This window comes from Scyliorhinus torazame, chromosome 6 (genome assembly GCF_047496885.1).
Source record: "Scyliorhinus torazame isolate Kashiwa2021f chromosome 6, sScyTor2.1, whole genome shotgun sequence".
Classification (NCBI taxonomy): Eukaryota; Metazoa; Chordata; class Chondrichthyes; order Carcharhiniformes; family Scyliorhinidae; genus Scyliorhinus; species Scyliorhinus torazame.
The window spans coordinates 162,734,206-162,759,070 of record NC_092712.1 but is presented as its reverse complement, the minus strand read 5'-3'; the positions used below and the strand labels follow the sequence as shown (position 1 = coordinate 162,759,070).

At 50.0% G+C, this 24,865-nt stretch overlaps 1 protein-coding gene across 2 annotated transcripts in view; it reads right to left on the bottom strand.

Moving 5' to 3' along the window:
• Nucleotides 1–24,865, bottom strand: part of LOC140425119 (tissue factor pathway inhibitor 2-like) — a 94,730-nt gene that overhangs the window by 9,463 nt on the left and 60,402 nt on the right. The window contains exons 5-6 of one of the 2 annotated variants that reach the window (XM_072509032.1): nucleotides 15,688–15,861; nucleotides 13,556–13,610 (exon numbers count right to left, since the gene is read on the bottom strand). In XM_072509032.1, coding sequence (XP_072365133.1) covers nucleotides 13,597–13,610; nucleotides 15,688–15,861 — 188 coding nt within the window. In that variant the 3' untranslated portion in view covers nucleotides 13,556–13,596. The remainder of the gene's footprint in view (nucleotides 1–13,555; nucleotides 13,611–15,687; nucleotides 15,862–24,865) is intronic. The other variant, XM_072509031.1, reaches the window with a different exon arrangement.

The following is a 24,865-nucleotide window of genomic DNA, read 5'->3' as shown; positions in this document are numbered from 1 at the left end:
GCGCACAAATTTCTCTGGCATGGCAGTCAGACACAGAGGTTTACATCTCTTTATTCCACAGAACACATAAAGAAAAATGGATGCTCTTTAACCCATCCCAATGGGTTTGGGGGTCTGGTGAAATCTGAAAATGGGGGACCTAAACGTGTATACCGGGGTGCGAGAGCGATATGCTCTCTTTTGCCATTTCCTAACTCTAAATGTTTGCACGACACTGCAAAGTATCGCCAGCACTAAAAGTGCTTCGACTATACATGAGAGTGAGAACTTATCACACCGGGTCGGGGTGTTGCTAGCTGTCGCTGGGCTATTTATCTTGGGGTTCCGTGTATTGCAGGGGTTCAAATCATTTACGGTTTGTGTGGTAGGGGTCCGGGGGGGTAGCGTCCGCGTGCAACTGAAGGGATCCCGCTAAGATCCATGTGAGCACGAAGGCTGTCTTAATCTTTGTCGGTCTTCTTCTTTATCTTCCTCTGGGGTTCCTGAGGTTTCGGAGTTCTGTGAACGCAAGCATAATTTCTGTTATTATCTTGCTTAAGAGCTTGTATGTCTGTCTGTCCTTTATTGCCAATTTCCCTTTATAATTGGTCACCATCTGTGACATCCTCATTTTTTTTTTTTAAACCGAATATTTGGACTAGACATCAAAGAAAAATACTGCCGTACTGTGAGCCGTCTCGCAGCCTGTGTGATTTACCATCCCAGTGTTTGAGGATGTAAATAACATAGGGAAGCAACCGAAGGGTTGCGAAAACCAAACAAAATAATTTTGAACGTAACAAGCCAAAATGGGGTGCGTATGGGCCGCGGCGGGTAAGAAATGGGTGGAATCCCCAGGTAGGATGGTGATCAATGCCGTTTGTGCTCTACCCGAGCGTAGCTGACCAGAGGGGGGGTCCTCAGGCAGGGCGGGGACCAATGTTGTTTCTCCACTGCCTGAGCAACCGGCAAGAACGGGTAAGAATGTGGTCGACGTGGGGGGCTGCCTCTTGAATTAGGAGAGCAACTACGAGTCGGGTTCTGTCGACAAACTAGTTCCTCTGAACTATTGTCTGGGGACAAACTTGTTCCATTAACAGCCAGGGGGCGTTAAAGGAATGGTGACATGGGGCCGTGAAAACTTTCGAGTTTAGGAACAACACTAAACATGAACACTAACGAACAAACATTCAACAAACATGGTGCAGGTTCCATCAGAAAGGACACCGTATCTCTCCATTGGTTCCTTTTCTCCATCATCTGGACACTTCACTGCTCAATAACGAACAGGGTCGCAAAGAGATTTGTTTGGTGGGAGTCAGACCCCAAGTCATCATCTTCGCCCGGCTGCCAAACTCTTGACTGTAGTAACCGTGCTAAAGCTGCTTGGGGCGAATTGGGGTCCATCTCATCATTCCAGATGAGCCTGAACGAATTGTCTCAGTGCCAGAATCGTGTTTCGAGTTTGGAGCTACTATGCCTCAATCTGTAATCATCGGGTGGTGGGTCTGGCTCAGGAGCTTTGATACAAGTAATCTCAAATGGGTCAGTGGAATCATGCTCAGAGTCGCTGGGAGTGGGGCCTGGTACAGGGGTATAGTCATAACGTGGTGTGCTGTGGCTGTCGTCAACGTGATCGCTATCACTGTCGCTGTCGCTGCTGGTTGAGGGAAGGGAGAGGCGGAGTCGTGCCTCTGGGGGCGGAGTTGAAATCATGTCGGAGGACGGGCTGGACTGGGTGGGGGAGGGTAGGAATACATCATCTGTAGGCGCGGTGTGCTCATCTGCTGCTGCGAGCAGGATGTGGTGTGTGTGGTTATTCTGTTAGCCGTAAGCCTTGAGCTGGTTTATATGAAACCACGCAGACTTACCATTGGGATAGGTGATTTTGTATATTGAGGGGCTGACTTTGCCCGAAATGGAGTACGGTCTGGAAAATTTTGGGGAAAGGAATGAACTGGGGTTGTAAAGGGAAAGCATAACTTGTTGCCCTACTGTAAACTCAGTGGCGAGTACTGTTTTGTCGAAACAAGCCTTTCTCTGTTTCTTCCTGGTTCCAAGTCTCACTGCTGCGGCGAGTTGGGCTGCCTTTATGTTCTGTATCAGATGTTTAACCGCATTTTCATGTGTGAGGGCTGTAACTGCGGGGCTGGCTAAATCCAGTCCTAATAAATACTCAGTGCCTTTCATGGGGCGTCCGGTCATGCGGGTGTGGGGGGTGCATCCTGTGGATGGTGTATTCTGTGGACATGGATACCGTGTTTCTTAAAAACATTAAAGTAAATGGGAGTACTGAATCCCAGGGGCTGTTATTCTGCTGTACCATTTTCCTGAGGGTGGCTTTAAATGTCCTATTCATTTGTTCTACAATACCACTTGATTGGAGGTGGTATGCGATATGGAACTTTTGTCTAATGCCGAAAATCGTGAGGACGTTTTTCATTACACGTCCGGTGAAATGGGAGCCTTGATCGGACTCTAAACTGCGTGGGAGGCCCCATCTTGTAAAGATGTGGTGTGTTAATATTTTAGCCATTGTCTTGGCCATATTAGTTCTTGATGGACATGCTTCCACCCATTTTGTGAAGGTGTCTATGACCACCAACACATACTTGTAACCATTTCTGTACGGGGATAGGGGTCTTATATAATCTATCTGGAGATTTGTCCTGGGTCCATTAACGGGGCGGGTATGACTAAGTTGAGCCTTTTTAGCATATCTGTCCGGATTATTCTGGGCACAGATTAAGCAATTCTCTACGTTGAGCGTTACATCGATTTTTAAATCAGGCCACCAGCAGAGCGGTCTGAGGTAGGCTAGGGTGGGTTCAATTCCTTGGTGTCCATGATTGTCATGGAACTGACAACTGATCTGGTTCCTGTCCTGGCTGGGAACTATATAAATGCCATCCTTTAAAATCACACCGTTGTGTGTGGTGATTGCGTTTCTGTATTTATCATATGGGGCTGGGAAGGTTCCCTTTAAAACTTCCCTGAGTTTCTCGTCCTCTTTCTGTGCCTTTGCTAGATCCTGAATATTGGTCTGTGAGAACTGAACTGCGTGTACTGGGGCACTTTCGGGGGGGGGGTCCAAAAATAACCATGCCTAGGAACCTGCCTTCACTAGGGCGTCTGCTTTAACGTTACCGGGAAGTGGGGGGGGGGGGTGGAGAACGGTGATGACTGCAAACCTTAATTATTCTGTATTTCCTATCCTTCGCTATCTCTAAGATATGGTGAAGTAATGGCGCTGAGGGTAGGGGTTTACCGTCTGTGGAAACAAATCCTCTTGTTTCCCACAGGGGTAGGAATTCTGTCAAACTATTACAGATGCACAAGCTGTCCGAAAAGATGTCTGCTGGGGTCGGGAATGAGTCGGGGTAGTCTACAATGTATGCAATTGCTGCCAGCTCTGCTGCCTGCGAGCCTAAGTGTCCTGGCAACTTTAATGCCATTTCATCGAGGGCGCGTCCTTACGCGTCCTCTACATATATACCGCAACCGGTTATTCTCTTTCCATTTAACACTGTGGAGGAGCCATCCACATATATCTTCAGGGGTGCGCACATGTCTGTGAGCTGGGGTCTCTGGGGTGTACTACCTGTTTTCCTGGGGGGTGTTTTGGGAATAAATGGGCCTGTGTTCTGTTTAGTGGTGATGATCTCACATTCATGAGGGGTGCCTGCATACTGCAAATTATCGTCAAGGAAGGTGTGGGTCTTGGTTCGTTTCACTGTGATGTCCCGTCCCTGTAAAAGAAGGGTCCAACGGGCTGCGCGGATTTGGCTGACTGTGCCATCAAGTCGGCCGTCTAACAATAGTTGGGTCGGGGTGTGTTCTGTGAGGATGGTGATGGGGTTGAGTCCTGTAATGTAGGCGAAGTATTGTACTGCCCAAAAAACTGGGAGCAGGTGCCTTTCACAGGCAGAAAATCCTTGCTCTAAGGGGTCTAACACGCGTGAGGCGTATTCTACGGGGCGTAATTGGTCATGGCGTTCCTTGAGGAGTACGGCCGAAAGGGTTCGGTCGGTGCTTGCAACTCCGATTGCATCTGGGGAAAGTGGATTTGGGACCTGTAGTACAGGGGCTGTGCTGAGTGCTCTTTTTAAAGTGTCCACGGCATCTGTATGCTGTGAAATCCATTCCCAAGGTGCCTGCTTCTTGAGAAGGTCGGATAGGGGCGCTGCTTTAGTGGCGAAACTGTCAATAAGGTTTCGGCAGTAGCCAACCAGTCCTAAAAATGTTCGGAGGGCTGAGACATTGTGGAAGGGGCAATTTGACGATCAAGTCAATTCTCTTTTGCTCGATCTCACGTTTACCATGAGTGATCACTGTTCCTAAGTAAATCACTTTTTCTTTCAAAATCTGGGCCTTCTTGGGGTTCACTTGACAACCAATTTATTTTAGGAGTGCTAGGAGCTCGGCGAGAAGCGAAATGTGCTCTCCCTTTGTGTCTGTCTGTAGTAACAAGTCGTCTACGTACTGGACCAGACAATCGGGGCGGGAAAATTTTGCTAATCCATTTGCTAGCTGTCGGTGGAAAATGGAGAGGGAGTTGAGGAAGCCTTGTGGAAGGCACGTCCACGTGTATTGTTGCCCTTGGAACGTAAAGGCAAATTTGTAGTGGCACGCTTTAGCCAATGGAATGGACTAATGTCCAAAACTGAAACAAATTTTGACAGGAGTCCCTGTTTGACCATGGTCTCGGGACTCGTGGCTACGGTGGGGCTGCTGCTGGGGTTACTTTGTTCAGTTCCCAGTAATCAATGGTCAGTCGCCATGATCCATCCGGTTTCCTGACGGGCCAATTCGGTGCGTTGTTTGTGGAGGCTACTGATCTGAGTACGCCTTGATCCAACAAACTCTCTATTACTTTGGAGATTTCTCCCTCTGCTTCCTGGGGAAATCCGTACTGCTCCCGGGGTTTAGGGTCGGGACCTGTAATGTTCACAAAGCCAGCCAAATTACCACAATTGTGCTTGTGCTGTGAAAATGCTGCTTTATGTTCCTACAGGACTGCCCTAACCTGTTTGTCTGCACTAATGGCTCGAGGGTCGAACCAGAAGTCTCCTACTGAGCTAATCCTGTTTACGTACTCTCCTACTGTGAGCGTAGTGGGGGCTCGTGCTGCCTTTGCCATTTTCAAAACACACTTGTTAACTGGGTCAAAAGAAAGGTTATGGGAGCTCATGAAATCGATCCCAAAGGTATGTTCTGTTGTCTGGGGCAGATCAACCAAAACTACGGGGTGCTTAGTTGTGATGTTCTCTATTTGAATTGCTACAGAGGCTGTGATGTGTCCCTGTTGTAAATGGCCTGTAAAACCGCTGAGTGTGATGGTGTCTGTTGTGGGCCATGTGTCTCGCTGAAACATCGTGGAGAAATTGAGTGTGGTGCAGGACCCTCCTGTGTCCCAAAGAAATTCTATGGGTTGTCCCCGGACTTTGCCTGCTACTACCAGTCTACCGGACTTGTCCCAAAGGGTGTCGCAGACCCACGTTGGGGAGCCCGAACACAGTCATTCAGTGCCGTTCATGTCTGCATTCTCTGAACGGGCGCTAACGCTATGGATCGGCTTTGCCCTATTCCTGTTTAGGGTGCCTGTCTGTTGGTTTCTCTGCTGCTTCTGGGGCGCGTTGCACTCTCATGCAAAGTGTCCCAGCTGTCCACAGTTGTAACATTCCTGAGCTTTGGGCTGGGGTTGGCTGTTCCTGCTCTCATTTACCCATGCGGGGTTCTGGTGAGCTTTAACTGGGTTCATCTCTGCCTGCTCTTCATCGGGTGTTATAAATGCGGTTTTGCCTGCAATTGATTGCTCCCAAGCGCGGGACAATCTCTTCAAAACCCATTTTACATTGTGGGCCTCCTCTGAGGGGTCGTAATTTGCGCAAGCTTTTCGTCCTGCTTCTGTGGCGTGGGAGACTAGAATTCGGGTCCATTTGGCCATATTATTTGGGGACAAATAGGCGCGGGCTAACTCTCCAAAAACTGCAGTGAAGTGAATCCACAAGCGTCCAGCAAATGCTGTGGGGTGCTCTGTCTTCGTTTGCCTACACTTATTTAGGCCTTCTACGGGGTCTCCTCTGTTAAAGCCGATTGCATCAAGGATCGCTGTGCGCATCTCTTGGAGTGTGCCTCCTCCTACATTCTGTGGGCACCTACGACTAAAGGGTGGAGGCTTAAAACTGTGAGCTTCACTTGCTCCTTTTCGTCCAGGCCGTACACGATCGCCTGTTGTGTGACTTTAGCGAAAAATTTGTGGGGGTCTGAAGTGGGAAGGAACAGTGTAATTTTTCCACACGAGGCTCGTAATTGGGTCATGGTTAACGGGGTTGTGTTAAGGAAATCTGCTTCTCTTTCTCCTGCGGCCCTGCGGTGTGTGGTTACAGGATTCATGGGGGGGTGTTCTGCCTGTTCGGTTGGGCGTTGGGGCGCTCTCCTTTTCTGGGGTTTTTCCTGCGTACATGTTCCATGTACCTATCTATGGACAGTCTTGTTCAATTCCTGCCAGTCGGGGCCATTTTCTTGATTTAATTGGAGTCCGAATATATTTTGAAATCCATTTTGAACGGAAAGCAGAGATTGCAATTCTGCAATTTGCTTCTGGCACTTTGCGTGGTCTACGGAGCTCTGCCTTTGTTCATTTGTGGAAATATGGAGTGCTCGTAGGGCTGCTTTTAAATCATTGCACTGTTTCTGCAATTTCTCAACTTGCTGTTCTGTTTCTTGTCTTACCGAGACCGCACGTTGCGTGTCCTGGTAGGCCTTATCATATTGCGTCTGAAAACTGTTCAAATGTGCAAGACAAGACTGATGTGCCTGCTTGGCATCATACACCTCTCTGTCCCTTGCTGCTAACTGCTATTTTAAATCTCGATTCTCCTTCTCTACCTCACTCACATCTATCTCACTGGTTCTGTCTCTCTCCTCTATCTCTCTACGGAGCGTCCCAACGACCTCCTCTGTGCCTCGCAATTGTGCCAAACAGGACACGATTGCCATCGGCTTGCGAGCTTTCCCTAAGCTCTTCTTGTGTATCTCTGACAGGTTCTCCCACCAAGTATGTCCTATACTCCCGGGTATTGTTTCGTCATTATTGCAGAATTCACTCCAAAGGGGCCATCGTTTCCCTTTGAGATATTTCCTGATCTCATCTTCCCAAACGGGACACTGTCCTACTCTACTGGTCGCTGCGACCTCGAATTCCTGGGGGTTCATAAGGCGTTCCATTGCCTTCATTGCCATATTCTCTACTGGATTTGGAACAGAGGGTGATAAAGTGGTGATGTAAACACGGATACGGCATACGCTAATTTCCGGGCTACAAAACTCCCGACAGTTTTACGCAACAAAATCTCTCAGGTTTACCTTATATCCCTGTAAGTACGCATGCATTAACATACTTCCAAATCTCAGAGGCTTGATCAGTACTGTTCTTATGCTAGGGGTTTTCTGTTTCCAATTGGATTCTCAATTCAAATTTGGGTTCTCTCGGAGTGGTTAGGCCACTTCTAAGTCGAGTCCCACCAGAGTCGCCAGTAAATGTTGCTAACTTTGGCTGTTTCTTAATTTAGCTCTGCTTAATTACGTTTGCTCAAGAGTCGCCAGGTATCTTTCGACACCGCCACAAGGTTCAGAACCGAATACTGATCAATGACTCGATACACCAGTTAGTAAGTTCAAAAGCAATGCTCATTCATTTACACACAGTCAAATCTACTCATGCATAAACTCTACAAACTAAACTACCACTATTACTAAAGTCTATACTTAGCTTCGGGTGCCCACTCAGTCAGAGGAACAATGGCCATTGCTCGGTTCTGAGGCTGCTGGGTTGAGCTGTTTACAGGATATCAACTAGGAGCGTCTATCTCATAGCGTGCGTTGGCTTGAAACTTACTTGGTCTGATGCAGCAACTCGGCGGGTCTCTCTTCGCTGAGAGCCAAGGCCAAAGAAGAAAGAGTCTCCTTTGGGGAATACCTTTTATACTAAAAAGGGCTTTGCGCGCTTTTGGGCGGGCCTTGAACTTGGCCTCAATTAATTGGGTCTTTCCCAATCATTCGTATCGATCTTCCTCCAAAAGAGGGGTGGTTCCCTGATTGCTGGGCGTGTCCTAGGTGACTGTTGGTCTGCTTTGTTTTAGTCTCTTCTGGCGCCGGGGTGTCTGCCTTAACATTGTGTATCTAAATGTTTCCCTTTTGTCCCCGGAGATGGCTCATTAGTATGTAGATTGCTTAGCAGTTTCTGTTCTGTCTGAGAGTTTAAGGTTCTAATCAACAGACAGGCCTTGCACCTGCTTGTTTCTCAGTATTGTCCAATTTTCCCTGCATTCTTTGCGAGTGTCCATTTTGTAACTGGGATATGGCCATCCCAGATGGCTACAGATTGGCGAAGAAGTAGAAGATTCACAAGAGATTTCAATTGGCAGTGCTAAAGAAAAAGAGGGCATGCAAATCTACTTACTTTATCACAAGAGATAATGATATACAATTATTCTTTACTGGTCTTAAATTGTTGATACAATAGGTGGTAGGCAGACTTCTGATCAGTTTGCAAAATTGAAACAAAGATTGAGTCAACTGAGCAGTGTTGCAAAAAGGGGTAATGATGAAAGTAGAACGGCACTACACAAGAATGGATTTCAGAGACAGCAGGACCATGTATAATGATAGTTATACTGAATTTACGATATTCCCACCAACATAAAATAACCAAGCAGTTTTCTGGATTTGGGTAATTATTTCCTGAATTTCATCAAGGAGTTATTTGTGCATTGGCCCTTTTTTTTTTTGGGAGGGGGGGGGGGGGGGGGGGGGAGGACTTTATGTATTATGTTACGGTGTTGATCCCTTTAATGACTAGATGTCTCAAAGAAAATTTCTTGTAAAAATTGTTTTCCAGTAAGTGATCAACTTGGGAGATAAAGTATAGAAAAAAGGGGTCAAAATTCTCACTATGAGTATTTTCTGTTTCAGGCATGTTTGTGGTATATTAAACAATCTGACTACAGGACATGGAACATCTCTTTTCAGCAGAATCCAGAAGAAAGTTATGTTTGCTGGCTATAACAGTTTGCTTGCAGGGGTAGGCACACTGAGAGGTGAGAGAATTAGTTTTTCTGTAGTGAAATTCTTTTGATTTAAAGTTTGAACATTGGTGGTTTTGTTCTTTACCGGGATTTTGATTCTAAAAAAAAACACATTACTGCACCCTCCCAAGATCACCAACAGCTGAAATCAGCTAATCCTACCATCAGCTAAACCACCATCATACTGGTGCCAAAGAAGAACCAGGCAACGTGCCTCAATGACTACCATCCAGTGGCCCTGACTTCAGTCGTAATGAAGTGCTTCGAGAGGTTGGTCATGAAGCGCATCACCTCCATACTCCCAGAACGCCTTGATCCACTGCAATTCACATACCGCCGCAACCGTTCCACAGCAGACGCCGTCTCCCTGGCCCTACACTCATCCCTAGAGCATTTCGACAACAGGACTCCTACATCAGACTCCTATTTATTGACTACAGCTCCGCCTTCAACACCATAATCCCAGCCAAGATCATATCAAAGCTCCAAAACCTAGGACTCAGCTCCTCACTCTGCAACTGGATCCTCGACTTTCTGACCCTCAGACCACAATCAGTAAGACTAAACACCTCCTCTACAATAGTCCTCAAAACTGGGGCCCATAAGGCTGCGTACTTAGCCCCCTACTATACTCTCCGTACACACACGACTGCGTGGCAAAATTAGGTTCCAACTCCATCTACAAGTTTGCTGACGATACAACCATAGTGGGCCGGATCTCGAATAACGACGAGTCAGGATAGAGGAGGGAGATAGGAAACAAACCTAGTGGAGTGGTGCAACGGCAACAATCTATCCCTCAATGCCAGCAAAACTAAAGAGCTGGTCATTGACCTCAGGAAGCAAAGTACTGTACACACCCCTGACTGCATCAACGGGGCCGAGGTGGAGATGGTTAGCAGTTTCAAATTCCTAGGCGTTCACATCTTCAAAAATCTGTCCTGGTCCACCCATTTCGACGCTACCACCAAGAAAGAACTTCCTCAGGAAACTAATGAAATTCGACATGTCCACATTAACTCTTACCAACTTTTACAGATGCACCATAGAAAGCATCCTATCTGGCTGCATCACAGCCTGGTATGCCAACTGCTTGGCCCAAGACCGCAAGAAACTTCAGAGTCATGAACACAGCCCAGTCAATCACACGAACCTGCCTCCCATCCATTGACTCCATCTACACCTCCCGCTGCCTGGGGAAAGCGGGCAGCATAATCAAAGACCCCTCCCACCCGGCTTACTCACTCTTCCAACTTCTTCCATCGGGCAGGAGATACAAAAGTCTGAGAACACGCACGAACAGACTCAAAAACAGCTTCTTCCCTGCTGTTACCAGACTCCCAAATGACCCTCTTATGGACTGACCTGATTAACACTACACCCCTGTATGCTTCACCTGATGCCAATGTAGTTATATTGTGTAATTTGTGTTGCCCTATTATGTATTTCTTTTCTTTTCATGTACTCAATGATCTGTTGAGCTGTACTTTTCATGGTACTTTTGGGGGATAGGGTACAGACTGACTCCCTCAACAGATGCTGCCTAACCTGCTCAGCATCTCCAACTATTTTTATTTCAGATTTCCAACATCTGCAGTATTTTTGCCCTTTTGGTCATAAAAGAAAGCTGCCTCTTCGATCTAGGAAAGTGGACAGATCAATGTCCAAAGAAGAATTCTTGCTGAGCATGTCATGAATTCATTCAGAGAACCTTTCTTGAGATAGTTTGCATCACGATGAATAGGTTGAGTATTGCTTTATACCAAAAAAGCTTTCAGGTTATTGTTTAGTGACCAACACCACAGTGAAATGGAGCAAAAGTGCTGCAGGCCTCAGTTTTCAGTATCACTAAATATTTTTGGAATTCTATCCATAGACAAATACTAATCCTGGGAACCTACCACTGGGCTGTGACTTTGAAAAGCTGGCATCTGGATTCTGAGGGTAATCTAAGCTGAAACTCTATTCTATGCAGATTCTAACCATGGATGTACGAGCTTGGTCGTTCTCGGGTTAGACAAAGAAAGGAATTATGACGCTAAAGAAAGAATTAAAGTTGATGTTTTAGAAGGAATCAAATTCGATTTGAGCTTGAACATACCTGTGGAAGCGAAAATGACAAGAATGAAAAAGTGTAGCAACATCACAGGGACCTTTTGTTTTCACAGGTGAAGATTTTTCTGGCATGGAATTAATTGCAACGCAGAAAGGAGAAAAAGTTGTGGGTAAAATACACCTAGATTTGGATTGTTATTCTCCATCACTGCAGTAAATCAGGAACTATAAGCAATGTAACAGGCAAAAGGCAGGATTCCCCAAAAGGAGGAGAAAATAAACCAGTAGTTTCCATACGCTGTTGGGAAATTTTATTATGGTACTTTTATGATGACCAAAACACTTGGACAGATCAATTGCATTTGCATTTTTTTTTCATAAATTGAGAGTATCCAATTCATTTTTTCCAATTAAAGGTCAATTTAGCGTGGCCAAGCCACCTATCCTGCACATCATTGTGTTGTGGGGATGAAACCCTTGCAAACACAGGGAGAATGTGCAAACGGCACATGGACAGTGACCCAGAGCCAGGATCGAACCTGGGACCTCAGTGCCGTGAGGCAGCAGTGCTAATCATTGTACCACTGTGCTTCCCTGAATTGCATTTGCTATACATCAAAGCAAAATATGTACTTGGCTCTACATGCTCCAAGACATGGAGACCCACATTCAAAAGTATATATCAAGTTGTAGATTTTGGCCAAACTGTTTACTACAGGACCCATTACAGGACAGTAATCAACTTACTGAGTTGGGCATGTGACCAGATCTGCAAAAGGGAGTAAAGTATATTCCTGTGGACAAGGACCTTTTCATTAAATGGGTAGAATGTTTGTCTGCATCTAAAAATTCTTCAAAGGTTAGAATCATAGAATGGATACAACGAAGGAGGCTATTCAGCCCATTATTCCAAAGTTCAGACTTAGCGAGAGCAATTCGCCTTGTCCCACTCATCTCCATTCCCCCCAAACCGGTCAAATTCTTTCACTTCAGATATTGATCCCATTCACTTTGAAAGGCATGATTCAGAATACCTTCATCAAGCTCTCAGCCAGCGCATTTCAGATTCTAACTATTTGTTGGGTAAAAACATTTTCCCTCAGGTTACCATTGCTTTGTCCTCCCATTCCTGATGCTTTGACGAACAGGAACAATTTCTCCCTGTCCACTCAGTGTAGGCCCCTCAGGATTTTGAATACATTTATCAAATCTTTTCTCAATCTTCTCTCCTCCAAGGGGAAAAGGAACAGAAAGCTTACGTTCATCCTACTGATTAATCTTATATTAATGAGGTGGTGGCAGCCCCTGCGCATAAAATCTGATCTCAGAGTTGTTCCAGAAGATTTGGAAAGCACTAAAGGCAAAACAATAGCTTCATATTGCAAGTTATCATTTAATCTCTGAGCAGGTAGTATACATTAATTTGTCACCTTAAAAAACACGTGTATATTCTTGTAGAAAAAAAGTGTTAAGACTGTTGGTACCCGATATTGATTAGGCCAACTCTGTCTGGATGTACGCTGGGACATTTCAACACATGACTTCTCACTCCCAATGAACTACTTTTTGCTCCTGTCCTCAATGCCTCATATTTAAAATGTTCATCCTCTGCTAAAACTCCTTTTTGCCTCATCCCTTTCCATCTATGTGACCTCCTCCAACCTTAACCAACACCCCTGCCAATGCCGACTACCCTCTCTCTATTCCTGACTCTTCGGTGTTCTCCCACCATTGGTCATACCCCATACATTAGCCAGGTTCGATTCCCGGCTTGGGTCACTGCGCGGCGTCTGCATGTTCTCTCTATGTCTGCGTGGGTTTCCTCCGGGTGCTCTGGTTTCCTTCCACAAGTCCCGAAAGATGTGCTGTTCAGTAATTTGGACATTCTGATTTCTCCCTCAGTGGACCTGAACAGATGCTGGAATGTGGTGACTAGGGGCTATTTACAGTAACTTCATTGCACTGTTAATGTAAGCCTACTTGTGACAATAATAGATTATTATATTGGCCTCATGTTCTACAACTGTCCAGCTAAACCTTTCCACCTCTCTCTATTCCTTTAATGCCCTTAAGAAAATCCAGGATCATCATCTATCTCCTTCTTGGTGGGAATTCAACTTTTTCAAACATCTCTGTGATGTACTTTGGGAGTTTTTTCTGTTAATGGAATTAAACAAATGCAAACCATTATTATTGATAGACAGAATTTCCCCCTCCAAGAAGTGATTCTATCACTTGGCACACCCGAACAAGCATCAGAATGATGAATTATGCAGGAAAGGTTAGACCTGAAAATTGAATGATATTAGTACTTGAGATTCCATCGATGCGTACAGCAAAGTCAAACCAATCTGACTTCTACAACTGAGTTCAATCCAAAATGTGTTATTTCGAGTTCAGTTGACAACACAATATAGTTAAAAGGTTCTTACCAATCTAGGAAGGCCCTTACTTAGTTGTCATCACTGGTTAATCAATTAGCAATACCTATGACAGGAAAGAAGAAGTGATACAAGTGGATTTGTATTAATCAGTTAAAAGCTTTGAGGAAAAAGTGAGTTTGGTGTTAGAGAAAAAAAAGTAGACATGAATATTAATCATGCTGTTTCTGTTATCGATGGATCAAGTTGACATGCAATGAGTAAGACACATTTCCAACCTGTGTAAATTATTGAATGAGTCAACAATGGCCACGCCCAGTCCTCCAGCTGCAGCCCCTCTATAGGAAATATCGGGTGCACCGATTACTGAATGAAACTACATTATGTTAGACTCGCAAGTTGTCATTCATTGATATCATTTTCTCACCAGGGTTTTTCATGTATCTTTCCTTTGAACTCCAAACTAAAAGTTATATTCCTAAAATATATGAAACAGGAAATTACATTTTTGTGACACTAAGGATTGGGGTTGAGTTACAATGGTGGATGGATGAATGGGGAAGTGATGAATTTGATAGAAAGTCAAGTCTATTTGCTGCTGAAATGGAGTGGGTATGAGAAATGCCATGTTGATGAACACTTGGTGAGACAGAGTGAAAGGAGGATCAGCGAATGTGCTCACTTTTTTCACCTGTCTAGACTATAAAACCGCTTTCTGCACTGCATCCAAGAGCGGGGCAAGAAAACCTGATGCTTCTGTTCACCTCCAACTACACCTTGGTGAATGCCTCAGGGTCCTTCCTTCTATTTGTGGTCAGTTCCTCCTGATTCTGGCTACAGTCAGTCCTGTGACACATCATTGAATCTGGGTGCTGCCATTAGTCTGCAAGCACCATCCACCCCAAGCAGCTCCCAATTTCCCATTGTGCGCTGGCCATTTAACTACAGTTGAGATTACGTCATGTGGGTGTGCATCACAGTCATTACAGCTTGAAGGTGGGAAACCCAGAAGTACACTCCATTGCTTCAATTCAATTGTGATCACAGATCACGACCCTCTGACACAAGGGGCAAAATTCTCCGGAAACGGAGCGATGTCCGCCGACTGGCGCCCAAAACGGCTCAAATCAGACGGGCATCGCGCTGCCCCAAAGGTGCGGAATGCTCCGCATCTTTGGGGGCCGAGCCCAACCTTGAGGGGCTAGGTCGGCGCCGGACGAATTTCCGCCCCGCCAGCTGGCGGAAAAGGCCTTTGGTGCCCCGCCAGCTGGCGCGGAAATGACATCTCCGGGCGGCGCATGCGCAGGAGCGTGTGCGGCCGCTGACAGCTTCCCACGCATGCGCAGTGGAGGGAGTCTCTTCCGCCATGGTGGAGACCGTGGCGAAGGCGGAAGGGAAAGAGTGCCCCCGCGGCACAGGCTCGCCCGCGGATCGGTGGGCCCGATCGCGGGCCAGGCCACCGTGGGGGTACCCCCCGGGGTCAGATCACCCCGCGCCCCCCCCCAGGACCCCGAAGCCCACCCGCGCCGCCTTGTCCCGCCGGTAAGGTAGGTGGTTTAATTTACGCCGGCGGGACAGACATTTTAGCGGCGGGACTTCGGTCCATCCGGGCCGGAGAATCGAGTGGGGGGGCCCACCAACCAGTGCGGCGCGATTCGCGCCCCCGCCGAATCTCAGGTGCCGGAGACTTCGGCAACCGGCGGGGGCGGGATTCACGCCAGTCCCCGCCGATTCTCCGACCCGGCGGGGGGTTGGAGAATGTCGCCCCTTATCTTCTTAGCTGTTTGTGTTAATGCCTATTCTAATCCATATGAGCATGAGGTGGTTATATGTATTGAATGCCGAATCCCAAAATGAATAAATTCACTGTTAATCTAAACACAGGTTTAACTATTAGAAAAATATGCAAAAGACTTTGAGGCAGGTACATTATGCTGGGACTACACTTGGGGACCATTTGTTGAGTTGCACAACTGGTGTATTCTACTTGCCATAGTTTGTGGAATAACATGGAAAAAGTAATTAGATTGTGCACTGTAGAGGTTCCATGATTCTATGATCTGCAGAACATCCAGGAAACTCAGAATTTCAAATTTTCTGTCCAGAACACCTCCACATATCCACGGTTCTGAACAAATTTAATCATCTTCGCAAACATCAGAGCCTGTGATTATGTGGCTTACCTGGTTGACAGATCCTTTGGCAATGCTTAAGAGAAATGAAGTTATTGTCATTTCCACCACAGCCAGTGTAACTGAATGTCTCACAAGCATCATTTTCTTCATTGAAGTAAAAACGCAGGATATCAGCTGCACAAGATCCTCTGTCTTTTGGCTTGGTACAGAACATGGGAAAAGCTGAAAAGAAATCGTAACTGAGAAATCAAAAATAGAGCTGGTATAGCTCAGTGGGCTAGACAGCTGGTGTGTAATGCAGAACAAAGCCAGCAGAGCGGGATCAATTCCCATACCAGCTTACCCGAACAGGCGTCGGAATGTTGCGACTAGGGGCTTTTCACAGTAACTTCATACTTGTGACAATAAAAGATTATTATTATTAACTTGAAAATATCACATTTTTGCATCGAAAACTATTACTTTATTGAAAATAACTTAAAACAAGGAAATTAGTGGGATTCTCCGTTTGCTGACTCCAAAATCACGAAATGCGATTGGTGGAGAATAGCTTCCGGCACTGAAATCGCGGTTGCCGCCAGTTTGACGCCAAATCAGGATGCTCTGGCACTCCGAAAATGGTACAAATGTTTTGCTCGCCATGCGGGCTAGAAGTACAGCAGGCATATCATGAGCGGGCCTGACGTCCGATACTCAAGAGACTCTGTGATTCACCGCCTCCGATGGGCCGATTTCCTGATAGAGTCGAGTCGTTCACTTGTGGTTATAAAATTCGTGAACCTGACGTCCTGGCTGCTGAGTGAGAGAGAGGAGGTAGGAAATGGCATGGAGTGACTGCAGGCTGCCGGCCCGGACACCGACCGTGCTAGCTGCAATGGTTCCCCCGAACCCCGGCCAGGGCCGGAGGATGGGGGGGTTGGACAAGGTGAGCAGCCAGGGTTCCTCCCCCACAGGGCTGGGGCGGTGCCCATGCATCGACTGCCATTACAGCGGCCATCTTGCTGACCACCCACCCTGGCCCCTGGTTCTACACAGTGATATAGGCCGTATGGGTGCACCCCCCCCCAAACCGCAACCCCCCCCCCTCGGCCTAGAGCACCCCACCTAAACGCCAGCCCTCACCTGGGACCACCCAGGGCCACACCCAAGGCAGCCCCCCATGAGGACAGTGCCAGTCAACATGTCTGTCCCTGGCAGCAGGGACAGGCGCCAGGACCGAGGACACCGGCGGGGCCAGATACCGATGAGGCAGGGGTATGGGGTGGCCGAGGGACATGCATGGGTGGGGCCCGCAGTGCCAACAGGGGTCATCATGTAGCCCATGGAACCTGGATGGGCACGGAGGTATGTGCCATGCTGACTTGTTGGCCTTTCACCCGCTGCAGAGAATTGCATTCGGACACCAACCCGCGATGCTGGCCGCTGTGGTGATGGCCGCAGCTCTGCGAGATGCCCTGCGACTGTGTGAGCAGGGGCCACGCAGAGAGGAGGGGGAAGCTGCAGCAGTGGAGCGGGCTGCAGAGTGGCATGTGGTGGTCGTACAGACTGGAATGCCGGCCACCCAACAGGCCGAGGAGGAGGAGGAAGTACCATGGAGGCACCACATGAGGCCCCGCGTGAAGCGCAACCGCATGCCGTTCGAAGACCGCGCATGCAGACGGAGACTGCAGATGAGTAGAGGGACTGTGAGACACATCTACCAGATGATGGCACACTTGGCACCATGGGGGTGTGGGGAGGACACCTGCTCCCAGTGACCGTCAAGGTGACGGTCGCCCTCAATGTCTATGCGACGGGTTGTTCCAGTTGCCGAGTGGGGACCTATTTGTTTTCTCACGGATCTCGGTGCACAGGTGCATCCGTGTTATCATGGACACCCTATATGCATAGGCAGACCAGTACATCCAGTACCACGTGGACCGCGCCCTCCAGGATGCCCGGGCAGTGGGGTTCGCTGCCATCACCGATCTGCCCGGGTCCAGGGGGTGATCGATGGCATGCATGTTGCCCTACGGGCACCTGCGGATACCAGGCCGCTCTGCACTAACAGAAAGGTGTTCCACTCCACGAAAGTCCAGCTGGTCTGCGACCAACAGATGTGCGTCAGGCACGTCTGCGCCTGCTACCCAGGCAGCATGCACGAATCATTCATATCGGCACACTCTGTGAACCCCGACATGTTTGAGGGGCAACACCCCCCATTGCAGGGTTGGCTGCTGGGCGACAGGGGTTACCTGCTGCGGTTGTGATGATGCCTATCCGAAAGCCACTGACTGACGCGGAGATCCGATACAAGGATGCCCATACAGCGGCCAGGGGTGTGGTCGAGCGGTGCTTCGGCATCCTAGAGTTGTGCTTCAGATGCATGGACCGATCTGGAGGGGCCCTCCAGTATGATGCTGGGAGTGTCACCCGCATCGTGGTGGCCTGCTGCGTCCTCCACAACATCGCACAGCAGAGGGGCGATGTGCTGGAGGAGGAGGAGTATGAGGAGCAAGTGCAGACCTCATCCGATGAGGAGGATGCGGGGGACGAGGACGATGAGCGGGACATGGAGCCCAGGCAGGCACAGGAGGCCGCACAACGGCATCGCCAGCGCACACGGGAAGCCCTCATCGCGACACCGTTCACTGACTAGGAGGGGGAGGGGGGTTGCTGGCCAGGCACACGGACACCACCATCCCAGACACACATCCCCTCACCTCCCACACCACCAAACCACCTGCATGCACACCCCCTCCATGACACATACCTGCGGCGCTACGAGCTGGGGGCACTGGGTTGGCAGTGACAGCAGGTCTGGTCCATGGGATGGACGATGATGACAAGCTGCTCTGCAATGAGCTCTGGTGCTCCACATCGTATGACAATGTCTGACTCATGCCCACAGTAGCACCTTCCACCTGGGTAATCCTAGCTGGCCAGTCCTTCATAGGGTCCCGTCGAATCCCTGGGGTGGGGTTGCTGGGGATGGTTGGGGTGGGGGGGCGGGGAGCGAGGGAGGATGGGGAGCACGGTCCACCCACGGAGCCTGCACTGGTCCACTACCCCCACCCTCCCCCACCCATCAGACAGAGCACTGAGGCAGGTTTCAACAGTGTTAACAGGTGTTTATTGTGGAGAAATATATGCAGTCTGTACCCAAGCCCCTATAACTCAACTATGCCCTGCACCCGTGCCAACTTAACTGCTGTCTAACTTTCTGGCTTTACAGGCCCTAACACTACACCTAGTACCCAGATGGTACAACAGGAATGTAGGCAGCCTGCTGTAACTCCTGCCCTGCGGCAAGGGTCCCCGTTACCGCATGTCTCCTGTGGCTACCCAGCTTGGATGGGCCAGGCTGCTCCTCGGGCGTCCCGGGTGGCGTGGTGCCACCCTGTTCTGCCTGCTGCCTATCAGATGCACGGGGGACAGAAGGAGGCCGGGGGGGTCACCGGCATGGGCCCCAGCATCCCCTCCTACCTAGGGGTGCCCGATCGCCCCAAGCTAGTCCATGGGACAGGAATGCGAGGCGGAGCTATCGCCTGAGGCCCGCTCTGGTCTCAACCAGGGTCTGCACGTTCACTGCCATGAAGAAAACGGAGTGGACCATCTCCATCTGTGACGTGCCACCACGCTAAGGGTTTGTGCCACCTCAGCCAGTGACTGGGCCATGTCCCTCTGGATCTGGGCCACATCCCTCTGGGTGTGGGCCACATCCCTCTGGGACTGGGCCGCCTCACCCAGTTACTGTGCCAAGCTGACCAGCGCCTGGGCAATGCCGCTGATGCGACCATCAATTCACTCAAGGACTCGTGTTGGAGTAAAACAGTGGTTTTAATTAACTATCAACTTTGCCTGCCTGTGACTGGTACATACTGAGGACAGTCCCACAGGCCAGCTACTCTTATACTCCTTCAAAGGGGCGGAGCCATGGGCTGAGCCCGTACATGCTCCAACATCCTCCAACATCTCCCCCTGTGGGTGAAGCCATACAATGGCCCACAAATAAAACCCACAGGGTTAATAACATACAACGTAACTGGTGAATTAACTATTTACATTCACCCCCTGTCAAAAAAATAAAGTCTGGCGGGGGTGATGGGTCACAAGTTCAGCCGGCCCGGCGCCCGGATCGTACGTTGCGACTGCCGAAGCACTGGTGTTGCAGCCGCTTCAGGTGGCTGGGGAAGTGGGTCCGGTGCAGCCCCAAGGGTGGACACCTGGAGCGGCTCTTCCTGAGCTTCATTCATGTGGACTGGTGTGCTGGGTGGAAGGGAGCGCGGGAGCCAAATGGGCGCGGGGGCGCTGGGCATGGGAGTAAGAGTGGTGTACAGCGTGGGGGGTACTGTGGATGTAATGGTGGTGGAGCCTGCGGGGGCAAGGTCTCGGAGGGAGACGGTATCCTGTCGACCATCGGGGTGCTTGACATATGCGTAGTGCGGGTTTGAGTGCAGGAGCTGGACCCTCTCTACCAGGGGATCGGTCTTACAGCTCCGAAGTGTTTCCGGAGGAGAACCGGACCCGGTGTCATCAGCCAGGGTGGGAGCGAGACCCCTGAGGTCGACCCCTAGGGAAAATAAACAAGCGGTCATGAGGAGTCTGGTTTGTCGCCGTGCAAAGGAGGGACCTAATAGCATGGAGCGCATCGGGGAAGACTTCCTGCCAGTGGGAAACCGGGAGATTCCTGGACCGTAGGGTCAGTAGGATGGTCTTCCAGACCGTCGCGTTCTCCCTCTCCACCTGTCCGTTTCCCCGGGGGTTGTAACTGGTAGTCCTGCTCGAGGCGATGCCTTTACTGAGCAGGTACTGACGCAGTTCGTCGCTCATGAATGACGAGCTCCTGTCGCTGTGGACGTAGTTGCGGAAACCAAACAGGGTGAAGACACTGTGCAGGGCTCTGATAACAGTGGGGGTGGTCATGTCGGGGCACGGGATGGCAAACGGGAAACGGGGGAACTCATCAATAATATTGAGAAAGTAGGTATTGCGATTATTCGAGGAGACGAGCCCTTTGAAATCGATACTGAGGCGTTCAAAGGGCCGGGACGCCTTTACCAGGTGGGCCTTATCTGGTCGATAGAAGTGCGGCTTACACTCCGCACAGATTTGGCAGTCCCTGGTTACAGCTCTGACCTCCTCGGTGGAGTAGGGCAGGTTGCGGGCCTTGATATAATGGGTGAGCCGGGTGACCCCTGGGTGGCAGAGGTCATAGTGGATAGCCCGTAGTCGGTCCTCTTGCGCACTGGCGCATGTGCCGCGGGACAGGGCATCTGGGGACTCATTGAGCTTCCCAGGACAATATACTATATCGTAGTTATAGGTGGAGAGTTCGATCCTCCACCTCAAAATCTTATCGTTCTTGATTTTGTCCTGCTGCGTATTGTCGAACATGAAGGCTACCGATCGTTGGTCGGTGACGAGGGTAAACCTACCAGTGAGGTAGTGCCTCCAGTGCCGCACGGCTTCCACGATGGCTTGAGCCTCTCTTTCGACCGAGGAGTGTCGAAGTTGAGAGGCGGTGAGGGTGCGTGAAAAAAACGCACCCGACAGCCTGCTTGATTGAGAGTGGCGGCGAGAGCGACCTCTGATGCGTCGCTCTCCTCCTGAAAGTGGACGGACTTGTCCACCTCGCGCATCGCGGCTTTGGTGATGTCCGCCTTGATGCAGTTGAAGGCCTGGTGGGCCTCGGCTGCCAGAGGGAGAAGGGTGGCCTTAAATAGTGGGCGGGCTTTGTCGGCATACTGGGGGACCCACTGGGCGTAGTAGGAAAAAAACCTCTTGAGGGCATTGGGACAGTGGGGGAGAGGGAGTTGCAGGAAGGGGCGTGGACGGTCAGGGTCGGGCCCTTGGACTCTGTTTTCCACGACGTAGCCGAGGATGGCTAGCCTGGTGGTGCGGAAAACGCATTTCTCCTTATTATAGGTGAGATTAAGTTTTTGGGCGGTGTGGTGAAATCGGTGGGGGTTGGCGTCATGGTCCTGCTGATCATGGCCGCAGATGGTGACATTGTCCAAGTACGGAATCGTGGCCCGCAGCCCGTACTGGTCCACCATTCGGTCCATTGCTCATTGGAACAGCAAAACCCTGTTCGTGATGCCAAAAGGGACCCGGAGGAAATGAAAAAGGCGGCCGTCTGCCTCAAATGCCGTGTAGTGGCGATCCTCCGGATGGATTGGGAGTTGGTGGTATGCAGACTTCAGATCCACCGTGGAGAACACACGGTAGTGAGCGATCTGATTGACCATGTCTGCAATCCGGGGAAGGGGTACGCAACAAGTTGCGTAAACCGGTTAATGGTCTGGCTGTAATCAACCACCATTCGGAGCTTCTCCCCGGTCTTGACGACCACCACCTGAGCTCTCCAGGGACTATTGCTGGCCTCTATGACTCCTTCCCGCAAGAGACGCAGGACCTCAGACCTAATAAATATTCTGTCCTGCATGCTATATCGCCTGCTTCTGGTGGCTACTGGCTTGCAATCAGCGGTGAGATTAGCGAAGAGGGAAGGAGGGTCGACTTGCAGAGTGGCTCGGCTGCACACGGTGAGTGGGGCAGGGGTCCGCCAAAGCTAAGCGTCAGGCTCTTGAGATTACATTGAAAATCGAGCCCTAAAAGGAGGGAGGCGCAGAGGTATGGGAGCTCAGCTGGAAATTAGTGAACTCAGCGCTCTGCATCGCTAAGGTTACCGTAGTGCACCCTCGGATTTGTACCGAGTGCGACCCGGAGGCGAGGGAAATTGTTTGTTGTGCCGGGAATATCGGGAGCGAGCAGCGGCATACCAGATCCGGGTGGATGAAATTCTCGGTCCTCCCGGAGTCGAACAGGCGAGGTGTCTCGTACCTGTTAACCCGGACGGCCACCATTGAGCTCTTGAGGTGCTTGGGTCGCGACTGATCCAAGGTGACTGCGCTGAGTTGAGGGTAACCGGCGGCATGGTCGGCTGTGCTGGGCGGCCCCCCCGGTGACTGTCCGAGCAGGTTGTACGCGACGAGCGGCGTAGCAGATGGCGTCCAAGATGGCGGCCCCAGTTGATCAAGCGTGGCGGGCGTCGAGGAAGATGGCGTCCAAGATGGCGGTCCCCATGGATCGCACGTGGCCGGCCTCGTGGGGGAGGATGGCCAAAATGACGGCCCCCGTGAGTCGCATGTGCTGTGCGGAGTTGGAGTTGGCAGGCACGCTGCCACATTGCGAGGTCTGCGGGCCTGAGTGTCGGTAGTCCGGGTCTGAGAGTTCGCATGCTTAGGCTTGGCTAGGCAGACCTTGGTGAAGTGCCCTTTTCGGCCGCAACTGTTGCAGTGCGCGTTGCGGGCCGGGCAGAGCTGTCGAGGGTGTCGAGGCTGGCCGCAAAAATAACAAGGCAACCCCCCATGATGAGCGGGTGGGCGCGCAGCACAGGCCTGGGGTAGTCTCTGGTCTGGAGCCCATGAGGGGGTCGAGTGTTCAGCCGGAAATGCAGTGAGGCTCTGGAAAGCGACCTCCAGTGAAGTCGCCAGTTTCACCGTCTCGTCTAGGTCCTGGACCCCTTTCTCGGGCAGTCGCTGCCGCACGTAATTTGATCTGACCCCCACAATGTAGATGTCTCGGACTGCGAGCTCCATGTGCTGAGTGGCCGTAACGGCCTGTTAGTTGCAGTTGCTCGCGAGGGCTTTGAAGTCGCGCAAAAAGTCGTCGAGTGACTCCCCGGGGCGCTGGCGATCGAGTTGTGAGAATATGTCGCGCATAGACCTCGTTCACAGGCCGCACGTAGATGCGCTCGATGATTACGAGAGCGGCGGTATGGGAGGTGGCCTCTTTGAGTTGCACAGAAATGCGGTGACTCACCCGTGCGTGGAGGAGACTCAATTTTTGTTTGTCCGTGACGGATGACGTCGACGATGCGGCAAGGTAGACCTTGAAACACCGCAGCCAGTGTGAAAAGATTTCCTACGCCTCCACGGCCTGTGGATCGAGCTCCAGTCTGTCAGGTTTGAGGGCTGACTCCATAATCGTTTTTGTTCAGATAGGTAATTAAATTGATGCGACCATCAATTCACTCAAGGACTCGTGTCGGAGTAAAACAGTGGTTTTAATTAACTATCAACTTTGCCTGCCTGTGACTGGTACATACTGAGGACAGTCCCACAGGCCCGCTACTCTTATACTCCTTCAAAGGGGCTGAGCCATGGGCTGAGCCCGTACATGCTCTAACATCCTCCAACATCTCCCCCTGTGGGTGAAGCCATACAATGATAAAACCACAGATAAAACCCATAGGGTTAATAACATAGAACATAACTGTAGGTGAATTAACAGTATTTACATTCACCACAGCTGCCAACATTCTCAGCCCTGGCCTGCTGTGACTGGGCGATGCTGAGGAGCGCCGCTGCTATGTCCAGGTGGCGTTGGCACATGGCTGGCTGTGAGAGGGCAGCCCTGTCCTAGGCCTCAGCCCCCACCTGCGGAATTGCGGATAGCGATGAGGACTGTCTGAGGATACAGCAGGATTTAGATTGTCTGGAGACTTGGGCGGAGAGATGGCAGATGGAGTTTAACCTGGACAAATGTGAGGTAATGCATTTTGGAAGGGCTAATGCAGGTAGGGAATATACAGTGAATGGTAGAACCCTCAAGAGTATTGAAAGTCAAAGAGATCTAGGAGTACAGGTCCACAGGTCATTGAAAGGGGCAACACAGGTGGAGAAGGTAGTCAAGAAGGCATACAGCATGCTTGCCTTCATTGGCCGGGGCATTGAGTATAAGAATTGGCAAGTCATGTTGCAGCTGTATAGAACCTTAGTTAGGCCACACTTGGAGTATAGTGTTCAATTCTGGTCGTCACACTACCAGAAGGATGTGGAGGCTTTAGAGAGGGTGCAGAAGAGATTTACCAGAATGTTGCCTGGTATGGAGGGCATAAGCTATGAGGAGCGATTGAATAAACTCGGTTTGTTCTCACTGGAACAAAGGAGGTTGAGGGGAAACCTGATAGAGGTATACAAAATTATGAGGGGCATAGACAGAGTGGATAGTCAGAGGCTTTTCCCCAGGGTAGAGGGGTCAATTACTAGGGGGCATAGGTTTAAGGTGAGAGGGGCAAAGTTTAGAGTAGATGTACGAGGCAAGTTTTTTACGCAGAGGGTAGTGGGTGCCTGGAACTCACTACCGGAGGAGGTAGTGGAGGCAGGGACGATAGGGACATTTAAGGGGCATCTTGACAAATATATGAATAGGATGGGAATAGAAGGATACGGACCCAGGA